Here is a 24,624-nt window from a genome sequence, read left to right as displayed (position 1 = left end):
TTAATATCAGCAACTTTTAAAACTGCATCAGTTTCTGTACTATCCCATATAAATGAATAGTAAGCAACTTTCACAAAAGGTGCCTCATCATAATCAGAAGCCACTTGTTTATGCCATTAAGTCTCTGGTATTCATATTATTCATATTGCATAGGTTTGCACTTGCGGAACTGTCATGTATCAATTACACCTTACTGCACAACCAAACTAAAACCACTGAAAAAAATATTTCCTATTGAGGTCATTGGAAATTCTACTAAGTTCTACTACAGATACACTAACTTGGGACAGTAAAAGTTTCTATAAGGATTAAATTTGCTTTAAGAGTGCAACGAAAAAGTACTTAGCAAGGAATATGAAATCGTTTTCCTGTAATTAATGCTAACAATAAAAGAACTTTTTCATATTCAAGTACACCTTATCATAAATTTGAGGGGAAAATTTGGCCCATGGCTTCAGGATGTTTTGCGTTCTTAATCAAATCAGGACAAATATTTTTGATTTTACACGTGTGAAGTAAAAACAGACTCCCGCACTCTAAGGCATATAATCTGCCAGCAGGAAAATCTCAGCAAATGAATATGCAGCCTCTAGAACCCACAATGATATAACATCACTGGAACATGAAATGTTGAAAAATAAATCACATATCCATAATGCTAGACAGTTCAAAATTGTGTCTGTAATAGCTAATATTGTTCATAAAGCATAGACAAATATTGTGTGTTTCTTTTGTTTTTCTAGAAAGTTCAAATGCCAGGTTCCAGAATAAAAGGAACCTACAAAAAAAAAAAAAAAAAAACCACAATGATTAGCTGAATATCAATCCCTTTTCATCTGGAGAGTACTGTAAAAAATGGTAGGAGAGAACAGAACAACAACAAAACAACAAAAACAATGAAGAAAAGAAAGTAGGAAGAAGGAAGAAAAAGGAAAGAAAGAAAAAAAAGAAAAAGGAAAAAAAATATTGGAAACTCTCATCCAAGTAACAATATCAAAGATATTTCTTCCCTAGAGAGTGTCTTGGAAAGAAGGACAGGATGTTAGAGATGTTAGAGATTTCTGTTGTTGTTTGTTTGTTTGGTAAGTGATTGTTATGGAAAAGAGGACAATCCATAATTTAAATTACTGAAAATACATAAAGCAGGAATAAAGATGTTACACTTGTAGTCAGATATTACAGATAATGTCTAATAGCAGGTCTTCGTATTGCTGGGACCCCAAATTATATCCCATTTCCTTTGTTCTACCACTTTATGTTTCTGCAAGCAAAAGTCATTTCATTTGCTTGACAGGACAAATTTCTAATACACATTATCTGATGCTGAATACCATTTTCAGTAGCTACAAGCCATGTTTTTAAATGAATCTCTAGTTGATATCTGTCAACTGCTTTAGCAGTATTAGTGTTATTAAGGTTAATCATAACTTACTATTTCACCTCTGTCAATATATGCACAGCTTATACAGCAATGCAAATTTGAGTGGTGCATTCAGTACATTTCTTTCTTTCCTTTTTCTTTTGCTCAAGAGAAGTAACTAATGAACTGCTTTCACACTTGTGATTTTTTTGCCGCTTCCTACTAGTATTCAACAGACCAAAGACATTCCCAATCAACATCAATCAATCTTACAAAAAACAGTGTTCTGGTACAGCTGTATCATTCTACTCTTATTCCATTTAATTTATTCTGTTATTTCAAATTATGTGAATATTATATTTGTGGTTGCAAACATGATTATTAATTACACCTAATGTAGAACTGCCATCCAAACGTTTTCTAATGTGAACTGCTACCTCTTCATTTTAATTTTAGCACTAATAATCAATGCTACTTTTGATTAAAAGGCAAAAAGTGAGCACTAATTGGCAATTTCCTAACTAGCACTGCCAAAGTTCAAATAGATCTTATACTACCGCTGTCATTTGGTTTCATCTCGCATACAACTGACAGAACAAAACAAAACTATTAGTCAATCAAGTAGAATTCTAGACTAGCATATGCCAGCATATTCCCTTTGGGGGCTAAACACCAATTTGATTTTGTATATACATTATTTAAATAATAAAAACAAATTGAAAACATCTCAAGCCTCCTTCTCTCTTCCAAATACAGACTATCTCCATCTATCTAACTTAATTCTTGTGTAGCTTAGCAAAGGTGGCTTGATCCTAAACACCAAAATAGGAAAATTTAATTTCAAATATCATCAGCAATTTGTACAGTAAAAAAGTTATTCCAAAAACCCAGAAATTAATGGAAATTCCTGTGAAGAAATTCTAGATTTTTATGAGAAACACAGAGTATCTTGCTATTATTGCAGCATTTTCACCACAGGATATGCACTGTTCTAGTTTATTAAGCAATCTGTACTTTCACTCAGTCTGGCTAAATTAGGCTGTTGAAGTGAAACTATATGGCATAGTCACCCAGCCCACACACTGCTCTACTGTGGCCATCCATCTTCTTTGGCACTGTTTGATTAGGAAGGAGAAATACTACAATGATCGCAATACTGCACTGAACACTGAGCAAAGTAATGTACTGCTGAAGTTGCTTGATCAGGAGACGTAGAAGTTGCTGCTCTGCCAGTGACTGCTCTGCTAGCTTTGTGCACACTCCTGAAACCAGATGCTCTGCATCAGTTTCAGCTCACCTTTCTTGAAAAGCATCTCAGCAGATTACCGATAGCTTTGTATCCTACTATTTCTTGCTAAAAATCTTGGTAATAGTAGCATACTGCAAAACACCAAATTGAGTAAACTATTATAATTAATACTATGAACAACCCTCAGCCTGTTACTGTTGAATTTTCTTGCAATTTTCCCAATCTCAGGGTGAATATAGAAAGTTAGTTTGAACACAGGTACCTCAAAGTAGAAAGCCAGTAAAGAAATATAACAGATGAAACAGAGTCTGCTGGAAAGCGAAGTATTTCAGGTTGACATGCAGACAGCATGTAACATGTGCAAGACTCAGTCCTGAAGATAAGACACATGGTGGAAATTTTATTTACACATTCCCTTAAGCCTTCATCATTGGTATTAGCTGAGAAACTTAGCTATGACGTTTCTTGGTTCTTTACTGGTCCGACTCTACATTCTACATTATTTGCACATTTGTTCTTGAATAAGTCATAGCAAAACCATGCACTTTCAAAAACCAAAGAATTTTTTCCTGTTCCCTGCTCTTTTCATTGTGCTGACTTTTTTTTTCTGAACAGCTGCAATTCAGAAAGAATGCAGTCATACTCTACTGGATTTCACTATCCTTTGGAAAACCAAGACATTGTGTAGGAGGCAAACCTCCTCCTTTTGCAAAAGACCCTTAGGGGCAATCATCATTAAAGACTGTCTATGCTTCTGACATAATGTTTAATGAAAGAAAATGTGGAGACGGGGATGAAGGAGTGAGGGGGCTGGAAGATTGCCAAAAATATATTGTTAACAAATTACAAACAAATTGCAAAACTGATGCAACATTGCTTCTAGGCAAGTATTTGGGAATGTCATTCACATACACATTTATTCTGACCTTTTCTTTGTTTCCTGGTAATATTGCATGTTATAAAAGAACAAACTCTTAAATAGAGAAGTTAGTGATTTTCTCATTTAAATATAGTCTGGTATCACTAAATTCATGTGGTGTCTGGCATGTGACATCTGCCTACCTCAGTATAAGTGCTTTAATATTTGCTTTCCAATCTAAAAATTATTAAAATGGAGATAGGAGGGCAGTGCGACAATTTTTACCTCAGTAAAGATTCCAATATGCAAAATGATAAATACCAAGCAGACTAAACTCCCACTGTTTTACAATTCTGGAAATGTTATAGTGGCAGTACGCATGACAGTGATAAATTAACAGTGGAAAAGAAGAGGATAGACTGTCATTTGCAGAGTTGGAACTTAATTGTTCATTGTGCTTGGACAAAGTCCATTCTAAAAATACTTTTTGTGCATAAAATCTATTGTAGATGAATGACAGCAACAGCACTTGCTTAATCAACTACAGAAGAATATATATCATGCAGCTTATATTTATCTTACACATTTGTCACATCTGTGCTGGGTTCATCTTCACTTGAAATAAGTTATACCAAGTCAGGTAAAGTTTTGGTTTTTTTTTTAATAATTATTTGAGACTAATGGAAAGATGATTTTAGCTACGCTGGTTACAACATCTTCCAAGTGTGAAACCACTTCTCTAGATATTAAAGTCCGCTGTATTTAGTTGAACAATACAGTCTTAATATCAAAGACCTGCAACTTATAGAATGTAATAAGATAGCTTACTAGATAAAAAGACCCAACCTATTAAAAATTGCTCACGCTTCCTTTTTTCCATGATTCTTCTTGCTCAAATGTCATTTTAGCATTTTGTAGCCTGTAATAAAAATTTTGATATCTGTGAATGAGTGTATCTGCCATACATGCATAAAGCAGTGCTGCTATTTGAATGACAGTATGGTTCTTATGCTGAATAAATCCTTGTTCTAATAAAAAAAAAAAAGAAGTAGTTGAGAATGTCAACACTGAAGAACATCTAGGGCATTGTCATTCTGCTAAACAACTCTAATTATAACTGCCCATCCACGGTAGTCTTTGTGCTGTGTCAGGAGAGCTACAACAGCCGATTCACAAGTCATTTTCTAAAGAGGAAATACATTGCACAGTTTGTTCCATGACTTGACAAATCAAGATTTTCAATGGAAACTTCGTTGAATGACCACAGTGACATGACTTTCTGGTTAAGTAAACCTACATATTTCCTACAGGATTGTTCTTTTCCTGCTGAAGCACACAAACTCGGAGACAAACTTTAGTTTCTATCTTCCCATCAGACAAAGGCCTCAAATGCCCCAAGCCACATGCTAAGAAATTGACATATATCTCTGCCAAATGCTCATCTGACAGCAAATGAGAGGAAATAAAGGCTGGATTGTGAGAAGTTAATTAGATATATAAAATGAGCTTACAGGAAAAAATTGTGAAGGTAGAAACATACCTATCTATCAAACAACTAATTGAAAGAGACCCATAAGGATCATCAGGTCCAACTCCTGGCTCCACAAAGACCATCCAAAAGACCCAGAAGGCTAGTAAAATGCAAAAAAAATAATAGCAAAGTGGAGAAGAATATTACTGAATTATTTACTTGACACAACTACCTATTGTGCCACTTGTGCTAAAGCTAGCACCAACAAGCTGATGAGCTTCTACAGTTTGGTTATACAGAGTTGGAGTACAACACATGCAAGAAGTCAAAGAGGTAAAACTAAAGAAAAGAGTGAAAAATATAGCTCAGGGGAATTTTGATTCTCACCTTGGAATTTTATTTCAGACATTTTGCAATTGCTTATTTTCAGGAAGATGCAAATGAGACTAAAATCTCTAATCTCACTGACTCCAAGTTTTTCCTTCAAACAAATATATGAACACAAGAAATTTCCTCCACCAGCCAGCTAAGAAGCATGACTGGAAGGGCACCTAGAACTGAAAGTAATAGAAAGAGAAGACAGGGAGAAAAACAATAGTCTTGAGAAAGTTCTTTCCTTGGGTCTTATGAAAGCCCTGTAGCAGACTGAATTTAAAATAAATAAATAAATAAATAAATTAAATAATGAATCTCTTTTAGTTTGTTCTTAATGGATTTCTGAGAGAGTGAGTTTCCATGGGGAAAGTGCAGGTGGTGCCTGCGAAGTAACCTGGCAAATATAGCAGTTGCAGAAAGGGTGAGGAATAACACCGCAGTCTTCCAGTATTTCTAACACTTTCCATACAAAACTTGTTTATTCATTCAAGTTATTCCATATGCATTTCCACCTTCTTCACTGCCACAAGCAATCACTTGTGGGAGTGATTTCTTCAACAGAGAGTTTGTGCATTGTCAGCTTATAGCTCTGAATGGCATAATCCATATGGCTTAAAGAAACCTCAGAAAACACATGAAAACTCTCCACAGTAGTAGAAAGGAAAAGATTTCCATTTCTGGTGGAAAACATAAATCTGCTCTGAACTTCAATGTAGCAAACAGTTTTGCAGTTTTACACCTAGACCCAGAATTATGTAAAGCAACTGCAGATAGCATACTACAGCAGATCCATAAATTCTTGCAGTACACTGAGCAACACAAGGTTGAGTACCTTCAATCTACAGTGAAAGCACGGGAATGCAATGCAACATCAATCTGTAAAATGGTTTCTCTGAAGTCATTAGCTGATTCATTAGGGCAGATAAATTGGTGGCAAGAAACACTGCAATCAGTAACATTTCATGGATAGCTAAATGATTTTCATCAATTATGGATGAACAAGGGAAGAAGGAGAGGAAGATAAAAACATCTGAGTGAAGAAATTTCCAGAGGAAAATGCACACAATTATGTCATTGCAGAAAAAGTTTCAAGTCATTGCATTCAGTGTCTATCTTATGTATTACAGACTGTCAGAAAGTAGCATGGAAAAATGAAACTTCTTCCTTGTCCTGATCCTCACACTGCTAACTGGCCTGAGGAGGACAGTGTCTTACTCCATCAGTAGTCAGTAAGGCAACATTCTCAAAACAAGATGCTGCTTGATAATAAAAAAATTTGTAAGAATCAATATGGAATACCCATTAATATTTTTAATTCTTAATAGTGCTCGTTATCATTATAACCAACACAATTTTTTACATTTTTAAAATTAATATAATATTAAGCATCTGGTTCATAAGCACTGAATTCCTAAATGATGCAGTTAAAAACTGTGAGGTGGTGGAGGTGTTTTTCCTTCCATGTTTTTCACCAGAGTTTTCTAATTCCTTGGTATTTTTTTGTTTTTTGTTTTTTGTTTTTTGTTTTTTGTTTTTGTGGGTAGATTATGATAGGATAAGTAGGAAAGGTTTTAAACTAAAAGAGACACTATTTAGATTGGTAAATCTATTGGTAGATAGGTAAGTGGCTCTGCTGCCAAGAGAGTCATGGGTGCCCCATCACTGGAGGCATTCAGTGCCGGGTTGGATGGGCCCCGGGTCCTGATCTTGTGGTCAGCAACTCTGTTCAAAGAAGTCAGTTGGAACTAGATGATATTTGACATCCTTTCTAACTCAAGCCATTCTATGATTTTGTGGAGGTTTCATCTAAGACAGGGTGTTGGTAATTTTTGCTTTGCTTATATTTAGGCTTTTCGCTAAATATTTATGCTATGTTTATGAATGAGACTCAACAGTACAAACAATTTCATGATAATTATAGAGGATAAATGTTGAAGTACTAATTGTGCTAGAAATGTGAAGTGTTTCATCAAGTTCAGTAATAATATTCCACAGCACTGTGTGTTTTCCTCTGATGAAATCATAACTGATTTCAGTAGCAAATAACTTGAAGTGATTCTGACATTATATTATCTCCAAATGTAATTTTCATGTCCAGTGTTTTCTATAATAATATTCATATCACAATGCCTGCTTTAAAATAAAAACTAATCTTTTCCTAATCCAGCTACAAATAGGATGATAAATAAATCAGAGAGAAAAAAAACTCCAAAACAACTCTTTGAAATGACATTATAATAAACCATGATTGAAAAAACACAGTACTACAAGCATTACACATTGACTCAATACCCTCAGGCAAAACTACGTGTAATGGTGTTGATGCAAAATAGTGCAGTGGAATTTATTCTAATAATTCTGGGGATTAATAATTTTTGAAGGCAAAATAAATGAAATTCATGACTACTGTGCTCAAGTCTTTCTCTTACAGTTATTCTCTAGCTCTGATTATAGATTTATTCAAATATCTGAATTTCTGAACATTAACAAATGGATTGCTTAGGTTTGTGGTTTGCTGGAACAGGCTGCCCAGAGAGATTGTGGATGCCCTGTCCCCGGAGGTGTTCAAGGCCAGATTAGATTGGGCCCTGGGCAACCTGGCCTAGACTTAAATGGGGAGGTTTGTGGACCTGTCTGTGGCAGGGGGGTTGAAGATTCATGATTCCTGAGGTCCCTTCCAAACCAGGCCATTCTGTGTGATACTATGAGGCGTTGAAGGTAAAGGAGAAACAAAAGAAGAAACAACGACTTGAGCTGACATTTTGAAAAATAACATTCTAAAGAAAATTATCTGTTAAATTAACTGAACGAGCACTTTTTATTTGCCAGAAGTCAGTTTGTAAACGGGACCATGTTGAGCATCAAATGGAATTACTCTCAGTTTAAAATAACAGATGCGTGGTTATTTTGTAGCAAGACATCCTGTAGTTAAGTGCTTAAACTTTCATTATGATTTTGATAATTAAAAACATTGCACAATACATAAGAACATTGTATAAAACCATCCAGACTTCATCTTCAGTTTTGAGCACACAAAGGAAATAAAAACTTGAAACTTTTTGTCTAACAACACTGGCAAAAATTATCATGTTAAGTGGCATGTTATTGCAACTAAAACTGAAGCTTCCTTACAGACACATGTACTTGTTACACTCTGTAGATCTTTAATAATTTGCATCCTATCAAAAAGTCATTAAAATGATATCTAGGATTATTTCCCAACTTTAGCTATACTTTTTTTTAATTTTATTTTAGACCATGACATTTACAATAATTTTGCCTTGAACAATGCTTTCATCATATTGTATTTGTCTTTATAAAGCTTCATATGAATAAATGAAACAAGAAAAATGATCAGAATCCTGGGAACACAGTTGAGTGTAATTTATAAAGGATTATTATAAAGTACTTCAGAAGCATATTATTGAGATTGCAAAAAATCACAGACTTCAGGTTTGAGAAATCCTGGAATGTGGTTGATTGCACTTTAACCTTAGTTTAATTTTCTTCTGTATATGCACCGAGACGTCTTTTTCTCCAAAGAAATAAAACTTCCTTCAATTTCTGTAACATACTTAGGCCTCCTTCACTAGAGAAGAAATAAGCAGTGCCACAGAGCTATTTGCTGACAGCATTGACAACAATCATGGGCTGCAGACTAACACATTATCAACCGGTCTTTTCTTTGCAAGTTGGGCTCCTTCAATTTCTATCTGTTGTAGCTGCATCTCTTCCCTAATTCCTTCCTATAGCCTGTCTCTCCTTCAAATTTCTAATTTATCTTCAGGTTCCACTCATTTCGTATTCCAGATTAATGTGAGATAAACACCATTTACTCAATTATTTGGGGCAATTGGAAGTTTACCCATTTCTCGTTGCCACCTTAGAGCATTAATGATGAATTTATTATTATTTTCTTTCTTTCATGTCCATCCACAGACATAGTTTTTCATCCCTTTTCATCTCAGTTTGTTCAACCAACACTTTCCCCCCCACCCACAGTGTAGCAGATAGCCGTATATCCCCTTTGCTGGGGATCCTCATTTCCCATTTCTTTCTCCTGACACTCCTTATAAAATCTGTTTATCCACTATAGTTTTCCATTCTCGCTTCCATTCTGTTTTCCAGTATCTTATTTTCCTCTCTGACACTCGACTCTTCCCTTTTCCAGCTTCCTCTCTACCTCACTTCTCAATGATTTCTTTTTTCGTTCAAGAGGAAATCTGAGACTATGTACCCTAATTTATAACTTATCCAAGCATACTGATTGAATAACTGAATCAAAACACATGGAAACTGTTAGCTCTCTAAAATTAAAATGAATAAGAAGATACGCTTAAAATGTTTTGAATCTGTCCGTGCATTTATGCATCTCCCATTTCTTCAGCAATTCAGGTTTCACGGTTGTGTTCAGAAAACACACCAAACAAAGGAAGAAGCAATTATAGACATTTATCTTTGTGCTGGATGTACAACTTGCTATTACAAAGGGATTAAATTTTGCTGCAAAATCTACAAAAATTACATGCAGCCTTTGTAAAAATGAACTCTTATATGCTATTTGTGAAACATTTAAACTTCAAAGAACACAAAGGAGAAGCACACTGGAGGAAAATGCATAACCATTTTTAACTTATTCAGAGGGTAAAAAAGTTGATTAGTTTAATTCTTAATTTTTAAAAATAGAGCAGGTGCAAAAAGAGAATATCCCCCAAATCACATCTGCAATTGCCACTTTCCTCAGAGAGAAAGAGCTGAAACATAAATGAAAGTGTGTACATCTGTTTATAATGGCTCAGTGTTTAATTGTAGTAATGATTATGTGAACAACTGATCATACTGGAAATCAATATTATAAACTTTGGATATCTATGTTTACTTTAGCTTTAATCCAGTCATTATTGCAGACATCTAAAGCAAACTCCGCAGCTGCAGCATGTTTAATTCATTGAGGTGTTCTTCAGGCTGACTGTCTCACTGTTATAACTTCATAATTTTAGAGCAGCATCTGCCAAAATAAGTCTATAACATCTCATTTTTTAAGAATCATAAAAAATGTCTCTTTAACTGTGCAAGTGAACTTAAGCAGGCTTCTGCCCCTAATAGACAGGAGTAAACTCTCTCAAATGACACAAGAAAACTGATTTTGAGACTATAACCATGAGACTATAACTGTTGAGTATACAGTTAAAGAGACATGACTATTCTGTCTTTATGTAATAAAGTGAGGGTACAGAATCAGAGCCAGCTCTTCTTCCCAGCATATTGGGTAATGACAGAAAAGAATTTCTGCTGGGAAAGGAAAAATAGCTTTTTGTTAGAAGACCTGTTTATAAAGATGTGGGAAGTGCAGGCAATAATCCAGTCATCTGCAGTCTGTCTGGCTTTCTCAGTGCTGTCTCTACCCTCTGCTGTCTCAGCTTCTGTGCAGTTATAGCTTTCCTTGTAACCACTGTAATCATCTTCAATTTTACATCTGCATATACTAACTAGCCAACTCACCATACAGATGCAGCCTTTCCCACTATATGACCACTGCCAGGTAAGATTTCTCTCAAAAGAAGTTACTGGCTGAGTGGCATACCAGTACGGTCTTAGGCTTAGCCAGAGAAAAATGTGAGTGTCAAGGGGGAATCTAGAAGGCCAAGTACACTGCCAGGCAGAACAGGCTGGGCTGCCTTCTTGTATACCATGACTGTCTGCAGTTACTTGGGCAAAAGATGGGGAGCAGCAGAATTCAGAGTGCTTACAAACATTATGGAGCCTCATTATTATCATCATGTAAGGCATTTATCTGGGCTGCAATCATCCCTTCATTTTGCTCTACACATATACACAAAGCCAGGGCAAGCCCTCCTTGATGAGTTAGTTAAGGATTTCCCTAAATAGGAATACTTTCTGCAGGTAAATGATTAAGGATTGTGCAATACTAATGATGACTATTGCATGGAAGTGATGTTCACAGTATAGAAGCAAATAAATCCCCATAAGTTACCCCTGTTATATTTTTACTACCTTCATTAGAAAATGAAATATTCTCTTTTAAAAAATTGGGATCATAGAGTTTTACTGTTTTCCCTGTACCTCTATAGCATCTAATGTTTTGGAAATCTGGGTCCTGATATGAAGTCTTTAGAGCATCTTGTGAATTCACCACTTAAAGCAGTTATATAAACCTCCTCTCTAGCTATTCAACAACTAAGTAATATTTAATGTCATTCAAATCCACAAAGTGGTCATTAAATGCAAAATTGTCATCAGTCATATCCAGCCTTATGCATAGTGCCACTTTTTTTCCCAATATTTCTTTAACAATAGAAAACATTAAGACAACAATTTCCTATCTTAAATTTTCATACGGCATAAAACTAATAACTGCTTTTGGCTCCAGTGGCTCTTCAAAATAATCCTGAGCTTGTGACCTACATCTTACAAAAACCCGATAACTTGCAATGTTAATGCAATATATTAATATGTTAATAATTTAATCAATTTATTACACACTAAGAATGCCAAGAAACCTTTTTCTTTTACAAAAAATAAAAATAAAAATAGCAATGCCAATTGTTTACATCACTTAATTTTGCTGCTCTGAACTGCTTAAAGTAATTACTAGACTCAAGTGTTTTTCTTAAATAGTCTTGTGAAAACATTTGGATTTAGAAAAATCTAAATCTACAAGGCAGATCCAGTCCTCAGATCCCACAGAATGTTTGAGGATACAAGCAGGAAAATGGTGTGATGAAGGTACAGGAAAGAGACATTCCTACAAGGCTACAATCCAACCATGAAGCTGTTGCATATGACATCTCTAGAAATTTCCCACCATGAAGCAGGTATAGAGAAAAGCACCGGTGGCATCCTAATGCTTCCAGCTCATCCTCTCTCTCATGCAATCTCTCATTCAGCCCAATTCCCCCTTGCTCACTCACATACTCAAAAAAACACTGATTGGGAAAAGTGTCAGTGCCAGTGTCCCCATGGCTTATTGTCTCCAAGAGCCTAGAGAAGCCAGCCAAGCTGAGTGCCTCAAAGCTGGCAGCCCCAAGAAACGTCTGATCTTTGGAGGTTTAGAACTGTCTCATCTGTGAGTTATTTCCAAAGCTGAGATTCAAACAGTATTTGGAGAAAGTGTCAACATTTTGAGTTGCCCTCTGATTAAAAGAGTAAGCATTTTGAATGATCAAAAATCCTTCATTAAATATTTGCACTTTCTCCTAGTTTAGAGGAAAAGACAAAATGTTGAGTGATCAAAATGTTTCATTAAGCTGAACTACAGTTTCTTGCTACAGTGGTTAACCACTTATCCTTAACTGTACTTCCTACATCATGGGTACTTGGCCTTGGTGTTCTGAAATAAGGTTATGGAAGGTTAAAGGATTTGCTTAAGAATACAGAAAGAACTTGGCTAGATATGGGATCCATGTTGAAGGTAAATAGCCAAATCTCTGGACTACCTCCTCAGGCCACATTACAGCAATTTTTGCTGTCTTCAGCTCATAAAGTAGTCACTTATTTCCAAGTATCAAAAATTCTTTTTCCTTTTCACAACACATCTTTGATAGCCAAATCAAGCTTAAGATGTGGTTCAGAAAACTTTCAGAGAACATGGAAATATGAAAGTTGTTTGACTGTTTTCCAGGATCACTCGTCTGAACAGCTAAGAGATCCTTTGGCTGGCTATAACCATATCAGTCTCTCAGCCCAGCAGAATGCATGCCCCATTACAAAGAGATACAGCAACAGAAATGTGTATTGGGCAAGAACAGACCTACTGCAGGGCAGAACAGACCTACTGCAGATGTAATTTTCAGCTTGCATATGACTGCCATCTCCCTTTGTTAACAGCTCTCCCTGACTGTTTTCTCTGTTGAGTCAAAAAACTAACAATGCATGCAAAATTTTACAGATAAATTTCAGAGTGGTTTGACTGCACATTTATGGCATTTCCAAGCTCAGAGTAGCATACATAGCCTTGGAGATTCAAACTGATAAACTCCATATCATATTCAGCTTGCTCATGCCACCTTTCCTTCAAATCTACACTGTCTTTCCTCAAAAGGAGTAGTAGTTAGTGGGACAGCTGTTTTCACTGTCATCATCATAGGCACATCAGGTACTAGTGACAGACACAGTATCAAAACAACCATGTGTATCATGTCTTTCGGAAGCTGAAGAAGGACCTTTTATACCCAATGATTGCAAACAGAAATGGCATCATCGAGATAATGCAACAAATCTAAGCATGTTTATAACAAAGATTGAGAGTGTGAGTTTGACCTTCAAATGGGCAAGTCATGGCAAAGAACAGGATTGGAATAATCTACTACTCATGAACTGCAAGATGCAGCTGCAGATAACAGTCAGGGACTCGTGAAGGAAAAAAAGAATCCAGCATATTCATGTTCCTGTGGCAACCTGGCAAGTTGTTGCCATCCTTATTACAGTCCTGTTACAGTTTAGCAGTGGTGTTAATAGTACATATGGGAAATTAAACAGCATTGAAATCTAAAAAACCAACAGGTCAGTAGAATTTCATATTATGGAGAATGAGGAAGATTTTCTTTAAGGAATATCCTTTCTGAAGTAGAGCACATACTCCACTCAAGAGTGATTTCATGGGAGAACAGTAATTTCAGTACAACTTAAACACTGATCCACATTAAAGAACGTAAAAATCCCAAATCATTAAGCCCAGGTTCAGACCCCCCCTCTCATGTACCCCTCTGCATGTCAAGAGTACTCTAGCTAACATCACCAGAGGTTGGTAAAGGAGCAACTAACAAAGTCTGCTGTTCCTGAATCTTATTCTAGGTTGCTGAAACTATGTAAGTGGAGAAACACTCATGCTTCAAGAACAGCTATTCCTTTAAGGATAAAAAGCCTGTGTCTTGCCAGCCACTCTAAAAAATCACTTCAAAAATCAGCAAACATTGTAAGTGAAAGTAAGTCATACATTTGTTACACTCTCATGCAAGTAAATAATATTCCTCTTATGTGCTTAGAAATAAAGCAGGGATTAGAGTTGTATCTTCTTTAGTTTGATCCACTAGGATCTCGCTCCATTTCATCTAACTAAAGAGCTGTCACGATGCTGTCAAAACTTGCCAATGACTGCCATAGTACATCACAAATTTAAATCATTGCAAAGAAACGTCTTTCAGATCTCAGAATGTAGCAAACTGTGATATACATATGCATGCTAAAATCTGAAGTTCAGACTGTGATCTGATGACCACTTTATAAAAATACATAAATATGTATTTAAGCATTGATTTCTGTTGCTTCTGATTACATCTAGATGCAGTACATGTTCTAATCAAAAATCTTCTGTGGTGGGTTACCAGTGACCCTGAATCTAAGACATAGGGGCATAAAATTAACGAGTTATGCCATTATTTTCAGGTAAAAGACCTGAAAAGCTTTCAGATTTTCTAAGGAAAAGTGTTAGTTGATCTGACTTATAGTTTACTTAGAAAAGTGAAATTCTGTTTGGAATTGAAAGTGACTCAGCAACAGAATCATATCTACTTTACCTATAGAGCATATGCTTGATTCCTAAATCAGGAAAGTTTTACACTGAGAATTTTATTGGCCTTGTTCTTAAACATGTCAAGCCATTTGTAATCACTGTAACAGTAGTAATAATACTGTAAGACACTGGGTGCATACAAGTTAATTTTCTTCCTGATTGCTGATCAATGAATTCCTTAATTCCCTGAGCATGGAAATCATCATAACATTTAATCACTAGCAGATGTAAATCATAGACACTTCATACTTCAGGTTGTTATAAACAAATACTGATTTGCAAAACATACAATTCTACAGAGGCATAGATTGGGACATCTAGTCACCTTATTGTGAAAAAAGAGGCTCTCCGATAATTGGTAGTGAATTTTCAATTTTTTTCATTACAATTTTCCTACCAAGTTTTATGAAATGCCATCTTATTTTAGAAAATAAACAAATCATCAGTTTGATAGCTGCACACTGTCTTCTGAAATCTACAACAGTGAGAAAATGATTCACACTAGGAGGGGGAGAAATATAATAATCAAGGCTGAGGAATAATTTCAGAGCGTAACTTTGTAACGAGTCCCTGGAGAAAATACCTGTTCCTTTTGTTCCCTTCTGCAAAGCTATGTAATTGATGTCTAACTTCTGTGCTAATGTTCCCTGCTTCTGCCAGAATCCCTTTGGAAACACACTGAAGTAACTGGGGTTCTCTCCTGGTGCTACTCCATCAGCAAGAGAATATGGGATTCTCTGACAGACATCGCGCTTCAGGCAGTAGGACACAGTGGAAGCTCCAGTGCCGAAGGGCTAATAACTATTAATATAAAAGAATTAAATATACTAACTAATTTTCAGAATGTAGAGCAAACCAGGAAACTGTTACCTTTAATAATGAAAGACTCTTACTGGTACTGTTACGCTGTTTTAATAATAATAACGATAATTAAAAAAAAAATAAGCAAACCATATCTGCCATAGTGTGGTTTATTACTTCTTATATCAGACAGCAAGATTTTAAAATAATGACAGTTAAGTGCAAAAAAAGGGTTTGGTCCTCATCAGAAGGCAGAGCTCATTTCTCTACCTGACCTTCCTATCCCTTTCACTTTTACACACACACACACACACACACACACATGCAGACACACGTACAATCACCAATGAAAAAAACAAAGCAGAAGTGATTTGTCCCAGCTCCTGAACCACACATACCACAGTGCCACGAATGACAGCTGATCTGGACAGAACAGTGACCTCAGGCAACTCTCCCAGTTTCCTGAAGAGTCATAATTTGGGAAAGATGTGATTCAGTTTTTACCTGTGCCTAATTAACTTTAATCAATATTATCTTGTGGCACCCTTAGCAACCTGCATAAGCCTGCATGTTTGCTTTCTGATTGTTTTTAGCTTTGTGAAAGCTTTAATTTGAGAAAGGAAGATATCCTGCTCAAAGAAAAGTGTCATTATGACATTGGATCAATTTTAGCAGCTACACATCCCAGACACGCAATTACTGCAAATGTCTCCTTCTGTACCATGGGTGGCCATCTCAAGTTTTACAGCTGCAAACACCATTGCTCAATTATGTGGACGCCTGACTTTATTACACACTGGGTGGCACTGTGGAAGGCTTTTTGTTCAAAATGTATTTTACGTGAACAGCAACTTCACACAAAATTGCAAAGTTAAAAATCAGGAAAAAAATATCCTGTGTATTTAACACATTTGATTGTAATAGTGGAACACATGGGCTAGCAGGGCGTATGTCTTCCTGCCTATTGTTAGAATGACACAACAGGATAAAAGGTCCTGTTTTAAATAGGTTGTGTGTTCAGTGCTGCCTAGTACAATTTTTTTCATATTGAGTGCCTGCTTCAAAGAAGGCTTTATTTTATGGAAAACTTAGGGTATCTCTGAGAATGTAGCAGAGAAAAGAATAGTATTGTACTGTGTCAAAAGACTGTCATTAGTCCTTGTTTGGAAATTTGGAGTGTGTCTGTATCTTGCACTAGAAAATAAAATTTGGAAGCAAACTGGCTATGTCTGGGATTAAATGCGAAAAAGAAGATGTAGGTATTTTTTTGATGGAAAAAAAAGTCCAAATCGAGGAGAGTTCATCCAGAAAGGAACATTTGATCAATTTGTGCTATTCACTTGATCCTAGAATAAGGATTTCATGTTCAGGAGAGTTGACATTGCCCATATAGGCTTGGATTTCCTTTTCCTTGCTCTTGTCAAATAATTACTGCAATTAGTAGTAATAGTAAGGAAAAAAATTGTAAATCTGGCTTGTTGGTCCCACTACTGATTTTGTTTCCTCATCTTTGGGCAGTACAATGAAGAAACACGACTTGAGACTCAGACATAAAGACTGAAAAAAAACACTGGAGATTCAGTTATAGCTTATAGCCTTGAGAAACGTGCATACACAGGTTTGTTTTGTTTTGTTTTTCAAAGTCCTGAAGCAGATACTCCGTAAGATAAAATCCACGCCAGTTGATGACAACAGAGGACTCTTCCAATCAGTGTTTTTTTAGGGCCTTAAATTTCACTGTGCCTCACCTGAAAATTTGGGATTTCAAAAGCAGCTTTCTTCCCAGATGCCATTGTGAAGATAAATTCACCATTTTACTGTGCAATGTCCTCATTAGCCCTCTGAAATTCCCATGGAAACATGTATTGTGTAATGATATATACATGCATCCCACATGGGCCATTTTTGCAGGATACAGAGAGTAACACTAGCATTTCTTTGTAATTCACTAGTGCAGTCATCTGTTACACTGGAAAAGTTACCTAAGAGAGCACATATTAACATACAGATAAGAATATTTGCTACACTATGTTGCTGCAAAGGGTCTGTAATTTGAAAGCATTTAAAATATAAAAGAACGGCAAGTAGTGACAGCACTCCTGAGTTCATGAAGAAGGTTCTCCCTTAGACATGTAATTGCATATTTATCTACTATGCAATTTTGTATTTTCTTCTGAAGCATCTAGTATTGATGTTGTTGGAGACAGAGCATTTGACTAAATTGATCATTAGCCTGATAATTTCCTGGGTTTCTATGTGAGCTGAGGATTCTCTACCATCTGAGCCTGACTAGCACATATAGATACAGCTGAAATGGGGTGAGCACTTAGATCACTGCTGCATCTCATAAACAATGAGAAAATGTTATATTTAAGTAGAGATGCTAAAAGCAGCCTCCTTTGTATAAGCAATACAGAGGAAGGATTAATGTAAAAACTTGACATGGTATTTTGCCTTTCTCTATAATGACATCAATAAACATGTTCAACATTGATTTTGCTTCTTATTAAAATGGCCTATTAGAAATATAGACATTGAACCAGATAAATGCAGAGATCAGTATACTTGCAGCCAAAAGCATTTAGACTAGAATTATTACTATTTCACCAATACTAACAAGCCTGGTGAAACAGCTATGCATAGAGCTCTGAATACAAGTCGTTAGAAGCATGATGATCCCTGATTTACTCTTGTGTCATTCTTTACTGGAATTTCGTGAGGCCTATAGTTGAGCAGATACTAGTCAGTATCTCTTTTTTCCTACAAAATGTTAGTACAATCCACATTGAAATTGTGCCTATGACAGAGAAATGACCTTTCATTCTGAAACTGGACAATACTTTTTTCAAATGTTTGCAGATGAGTTGTTCTCTATTTTGTGAAGGTTTCATTCCAAGAAATTATCTCAGCTAGGCCAAAGATTTCCAGATTTACTGGTACTCACTGAATCAGGCTGTATCAGTAAAACTAAATCTTGTGAAGATGGGACTATTTTACAGATATAGATTCAAGCTAAAATATTTTATATATGTGAATGTAAAAAAAAAAAAAGATCAGAAAATACAAGCTCAGAAATAAAAATCTGGTAACTTATTTTTGAGGGCAAGCAGTACCTTTCTCTTATCATATAAGGCATGGTTATCCAACATCATCTTCCTTTCATGAGTAGCATACCTCCGCAAGTCCCGTCCAAATTGCTGTAAAAAAAAAAAAAACAAACAGAAAACATAATAACTAATTCCAACAAAAAGAAACTGTCACCTCTCTATAAGGATCCTAACAGCAAACCAAACAATAAACAAACATGGAAAAATTGCCTCTATTGAAAGATAATAATCTGAACAAATGAATCATCTGAAAAGGCAATGATTGGCAATGATCCATTATTTCAGTTGGCTGGTTCGAGAATAGTTGGATACTACAAGAGAAACTAAGGCTATGTACAGAATACTATGGACTCCCACGGCCCCTAGGTGAATTATCTCATCAAGAAGCAGGAGCTGAGCAAGGTAGAGAAAGATGGATTCCTTGCCTACAAAGGGCCTCTCAAACTACATTTTCAGAGCAGACATCCGCCTGCAGAATTGAGAAGGGCTTTTAAGCAGGCAGACATCTCCTGGATAAGATGGGCCCCAAATTTTGCAGCACTTAATCCAATATCCAACTAAATACATTTTAACTTCTCAAAATAGAAATGTGGCTGAAGTAACTCATCAGCTCAGCAAAAGAACACATCAATAGCAGTAACTGGCCTCATATAAAACACCCTGCTTCCGATTAACTTAAGTAGAATAGAGTGGTAATTCTTCTAGCACATAAAAAAGCTCATTCAGAGCAGGCTTAGAAGCTCTTGGCAATACCATGTAATATCAGAGGGAAAAACTGTAAATTATATACTAATTCTGTCTGGAGAGAGACTAATTGTTTAAATTTTGAGTTTGCAATTATATAGAATTTATCTTGAAAATATTATGCTATTTTATGTTACACTCAGTACAACAACTACTCATTACAATGTCTATTATGAAAGTAGCTATCATTTGAACTTTTATTTCCATATTAGAATCCTAATGAAAAAAATTTATTTCGGTTCAAAGCTAACAATTTTAAAGTTTTATTATTTTTAACAATACACAAATAAAATAAAAGTGACACAAAAAAGTTTCATTAATCCAAAGAGAAAAGGATCAAACTGTTTTCAATTTTCTATGAAACAAATTAAGTTTCAAATCGGAACATTATTTCCCCAAATACTAAACGTCCCATAACATCCTTATGATAATTCTGTAACGCTTTCCAAATCATCTCTTTATTCAGTAACAATTTAAGCTGCTTGTTAACATTAGTGTGATATAAAAAGTCAATGATGTAAGAGACTGTAAGCCTAGCTCTTCATTTCACAAACCTAAACACTGTGCTTCAAGGAAAGCGCACATTAGCTACAAACATCAGAGTAGTAGAGTTCAACAGCTCCAACCTAAGATCACTGATTTTGAGATGTGGAGAACAGGATTATTTTTTAAAATTCCATGAATTCATAGTAGTGCTGCAAAAGCAAAAATAGGTTAGCAGTGCTAAGAAAAATAGACTGCTATGGTTACTCACCCTGGAGCCAGTCCAGCCTAACAGAGCATATGCATATTGCTCAAAGGGGGTTATGACCAGATCCACACGGATTGCCTTCCAGTCTTTGACTTCTGCCATGTCACATTTTTTTGACATGTTGTAACTGCTGTTGTCTACTCTTGGCTGGTATAATTTTAAAATTGCAAAACACTTCTGAAAATGGTCCATGGCATCAACATGCTTGCTTGGGATCTGTTCCTTTACAAATGTTGATTCAATTATATCACAGTATAGAAGTAAGCCCTAAAAAGAAGACATTGCTTGCATTAAATTACTGGATTGAAATGACAGACTTTCTAGACAGCTATTAAAGTTGTTTGTAAAATGCAATTTCAGTAAACACAGAATTGTGAACAGCCAAGTCTGGACAAGGTTTAGACAATAAACCAAGCATAATTTTGGAAAAATATTAGCTGATTTTTGGAGGGAAATTTAAAGTGATAGTCATCTGATAGAGACAACATCCTACCCTATACAAAGAAGACAACATTTCTTCCCCTCCTTGCCTTCCCCTTAAGGCTTTTGTGGTTGATGTCAACAGAAATTCTGGAGTTGCTACTGATGCTTTCTCACAAGGCAGACATCTAGTAAAACACGGTAGTGGAAAGAACAATCTTGCTGACAGCTTCCAAACAAAGAATTTGGGCTATCTGTGTGAGATTTCCTTGTGACATGGCCCTGATCACTACTTTTGTTAGAGGGGAGTGAACCATAATAAAGTGGTGAACATAAATAGTCAGAATTTATTAAAATATAAACATGATTTAATAATAAAGACAGTTCAGAGTGGGGATAAAAATAGAAGTAATGGAGTGTTGTGAATGAATTTCTTTTAATCCAGCACTGCAGGAAAGGCTAGGCAGAAGAGACACAGTGCCTTCCTCCAGCTCTGTAGCCACCAACATTTCAAAAGTTCCTGGGTTTGCTGTAAACTTTGCGTTATTCTCTTTAAGGTCCTTAGCAAAAAACATCTTTCTGACATATCTCAGCCCTGTTTCTGTGCATTTTGTTTGCATTTCTAGGCAACTTTCAAAGCTACTGATTTCTTGGGGATTTCAGACTTACCTGTACTCCCAAAGGTTTTTAAATCTCTCCGTGTTCAGTCACCCTCAAGTGAAGAACGATCTTCCCTACTCCCTGCAGCCAGAAAACTTCTCCTCACCCAAAGCACACCACCTGGGACATGACAAAGACCGGCCTCCCTCTCTCTGCTACCCAGCGCACCATTTTTTAGCAAATACAAAACATCAAATGCACAACAGCAAAGTAATAAAGTAGATATTGACCATAATCCTGCTTCCTTCAGTCATGGCTGGGATTTCAGAATAGAAATGGGGCTTTATATGCAGTAATATAGCAAGGTGCAGTATCACTGACACTATCAGAAGGGCTCAGCTGGCAAAGAGATTCCACTTTCTGAGCGCAGTTCCAACATGATGAAAACACTCAGGTGTGTGCTTGACTCCTGGTACTCAACTTTAATTTAGATTTTATAGATTCATAAAATACAGGAGACCACGGCAATTGTCTCTCTCTGCAACACTACACAAGAATTAGAGACTACTGAGATTTGTCTTTGCAAAGGAAATGTGACTTTGTTATAAAGGTTAGTAACAATGGTGCAGAAACCACTTTCTCCATAGGTTAACTAATTTTTACTTATTATTAAGGAAAACTATTAAGCTGAATTTATTAACTACACTCAAGCTAAATGAGCCTGTTAGCTTTCTCTTCAAGATCAACAGGCCAAAGGGCAATTGTCAGCTGTCTTATCATAGTTGTTTCACAGTTCATTAAATCTACATCAAACCCACTACTCACACTTCTGTGGTAAGATAAACAGACTGATTTTTAAAATTTCCATCCTCAGGATTGTTTTATGTCCTTGGATCAAATTTTCTCTCTCCTTTGAAGTCCCATAAATGTGTATATATCCTCCTTCCTCTTCTCTAGGAATTTTTATATTAGTTTCACCACAAAAAAAAAAAAAAAAAAAAAAAAAACAACCACACAATCCTGACTTTTAGTTTACATTTCCCTTATTATATGGTGAAGAAGAAAGAATTATATCAGCTTTTGTTATAGGGTTTTTTGTTGTTGTTTTCTTTTCTTTTAAAATCTGCAATATTGAACTGGTCACTTAGAAGCAATTTTCTTAGATGGTTATCCACAGTTAATTATAACATTCTCTACATCAGATGTCTTACAAACACAGCTGATAATGAATAGATTTTTGGAAGGATATCTCCATTAAAAAAATAGTAATAATTTAAAATATATATATATGTATTTTTTTAGCATAGTGCAAGTATGATAACTTTATGGGATAACTTGTTAAATATCTTATAAAATACTTCATAGCAATAAAGTTACTTCAGAGCTAGTGCAGGGGGGAAAAAAAGCACAACAGAAACACTTAAGAAGATGTGAATTCCAATTCCCTGAAGAGGCACTGATAGGTATTTTTAGATTTTCAACCTTCATGTTTTTGTTGAAGATCATTCCAAATTAACAATCCCATTATTTTATTAGGGATCAGTCACAGGCTGTTCTATGAGTCACTGGTCCACTTCTTTTAATGAAAACTATTTGCCTTGGATAAACATTTTTTTACTTCTTTGGAATTATTCCTGATTTTGAAAATTGTTACAAACTGATCTGAGAAAACTTCTCACGTAGCTTCCAGTCTGGGATTAATAGTTTCCAAGTCTGCTGATTTGAAAATGCTTATTTTTAGCAGGTGCTCTCTCACATCCATCCTTGGAAGTGATTATAATTTTTACTTGATTTTACCCCAACGTCACAAGGAACTGATACTTGCTGTTTCCAAATTTAAAAACATAGTTGTAAATGTAAGCAGAGTAAATCTGACATGCAGTCTTTACTGCACTGTACACACTAAAAATAAATATGTTCCCTTTACCTAAAGTCACCCAAAATATCACAACTAAAGAAGATCCTGCCCTCAAAGTCTCCCAGCTGCTTTAAGGTACAGCATTTAAAAACATGTCCCACCCATTTATTTGCTGATGAGCTGGTTGTTTTTCTTCCTCTCTAACACTTCCTATTCTTCTGTTTAGGAACTTCAAGGGAATGCTCCTTGTGTACCTGAGATTTAACATCAAGCAATTATGTACCAGTTAAAGATTCAGTACTGGAGCCTTCGTATAGCTGTTCTCTCTTGCTGACTAGGCTGCGTCTCCTACTTGAATACATTTTAAGAATTTGCAGATGGTTAGCACTTGTTTAAGATATTTAGGAAAAAATTATTCTAGGACTAGATATCTCTGGGTTATTTTGCGGTGCTTTTTTTCATAATTTGTTGGGCAATTTCTAAAGCTGTTATAAAGAGCATAAAATGATAGATACTGCTGTAAATATTTATCTCAACTTCAAAATAATTCACTTAGACAATAATTACATAAGTGCTGAGTTCAACAAGCAGGTGAAACCAGATTGAAGGCCATGATATAATCATTAAACAGGAGCCAAAACCTAGCTTGTATCAATTGGAACTTTTTTGGCTGTGACAGGGGGGTTGGAGATTCATGATCCTTGAGGTCCCTTCTAACCTGGGTCATTTTGTGATTAGGCACTGGTCTTCACCAGCACCCCATAAACTACAGCTGAAATAGCACTTCTGTACATTTTGAAAAAAGTATGACTTGAAGGGCAGTCAGCTATGAAGACTGTATGAAGTTCTGGCTACTGCTAGCTGCAGAACAGCAGCCTTCACATTAGTCTATGTCAGAGAATCTGCAGTTGCTTGCAAATTTCAATTTGATCTTCAACCATAAATTGCTGTAAATCAAGTTTTAAAATGTGGGCATTTTCATGTCTCAAATTTACAACACCGTCAAAATCAAATATATTTTTTAGGGCAATTATGTCAATAATCATAACCATTTTCCTTTTTAAAAGTGATTATGCACACTTACTTAAATAGTCTGAGTGCTGGCACACCAATAGTATGGATAGTAGAGTCAATCCATGATCGAATTGGGGAAAAATCTGAATCAATATCTGAAATATCAACCCAAATATGGTCTTCACCATTCTTTGCTACTTTAATTAAACAAAATTCTATCCCTTTTTTAACATTACAGTCATAATTCCTAATATTGTTAGGTGAATTAATTCTGCTAAGGCTAATTAATATAGATTTATACCACCAAAAAATGTAATCCCATATGTTCTTCTGAAATACAGATATGTTATTGTTATAAATTTCCTTCTCAGAGAGTTTATTGAAGCAGAACAGAATTATTTTCAGTGAAATAGTTATAACAATCCAAAGTAGGTTGTAGGCATGCTAGTTCAAGGTTGCAACACAGAAAAATCCCTACTTAGG

At 35.7% G+C, this 24,624-nt stretch overlaps 1 protein-coding gene across 5 annotated transcripts in view; it reads right to left on the bottom strand.

The window, feature by feature from the left end:
- The window catches only part of DNTT (DNA nucleotidylexotransferase), a 267,418-nt gene that overhangs the window by 74,115 nt on the left and 168,679 nt on the right, over positions 1–24,624 (bottom strand). For all 5 annotated transcript variants that reach the window (XR_007377188.1, XR_007377189.1, XR_007377187.1 and 2 more), the window contains 2 exons: positions 20,253–20,516; positions 18,761–18,844 (listed from right to left, as the gene is read on the bottom strand). Coding sequence is in view for 2 of the 5 variants with exons in the window: in XM_048945808.1 (XP_048801765.1) it covers positions 18,761–18,844; positions 20,253–20,516 (348 nt within the window). In the remaining 3 variants the exon portion in view is untranslated. The remainder of the gene's footprint in view (positions 1–18,760; positions 18,845–20,252; positions 20,517–24,624) is intronic.

The sequence above is a fragment of the Lagopus muta genome, chromosome 5 (genome assembly GCF_023343835.1).
Source record: "Lagopus muta isolate bLagMut1 chromosome 5, bLagMut1 primary, whole genome shotgun sequence".
NCBI lineage: Eukaryota > Metazoa > Chordata > Aves > Galliformes > Phasianidae > Lagopus > Lagopus muta.
This window is presented reverse-complemented; position numbering and strand designations above follow the sequence as displayed.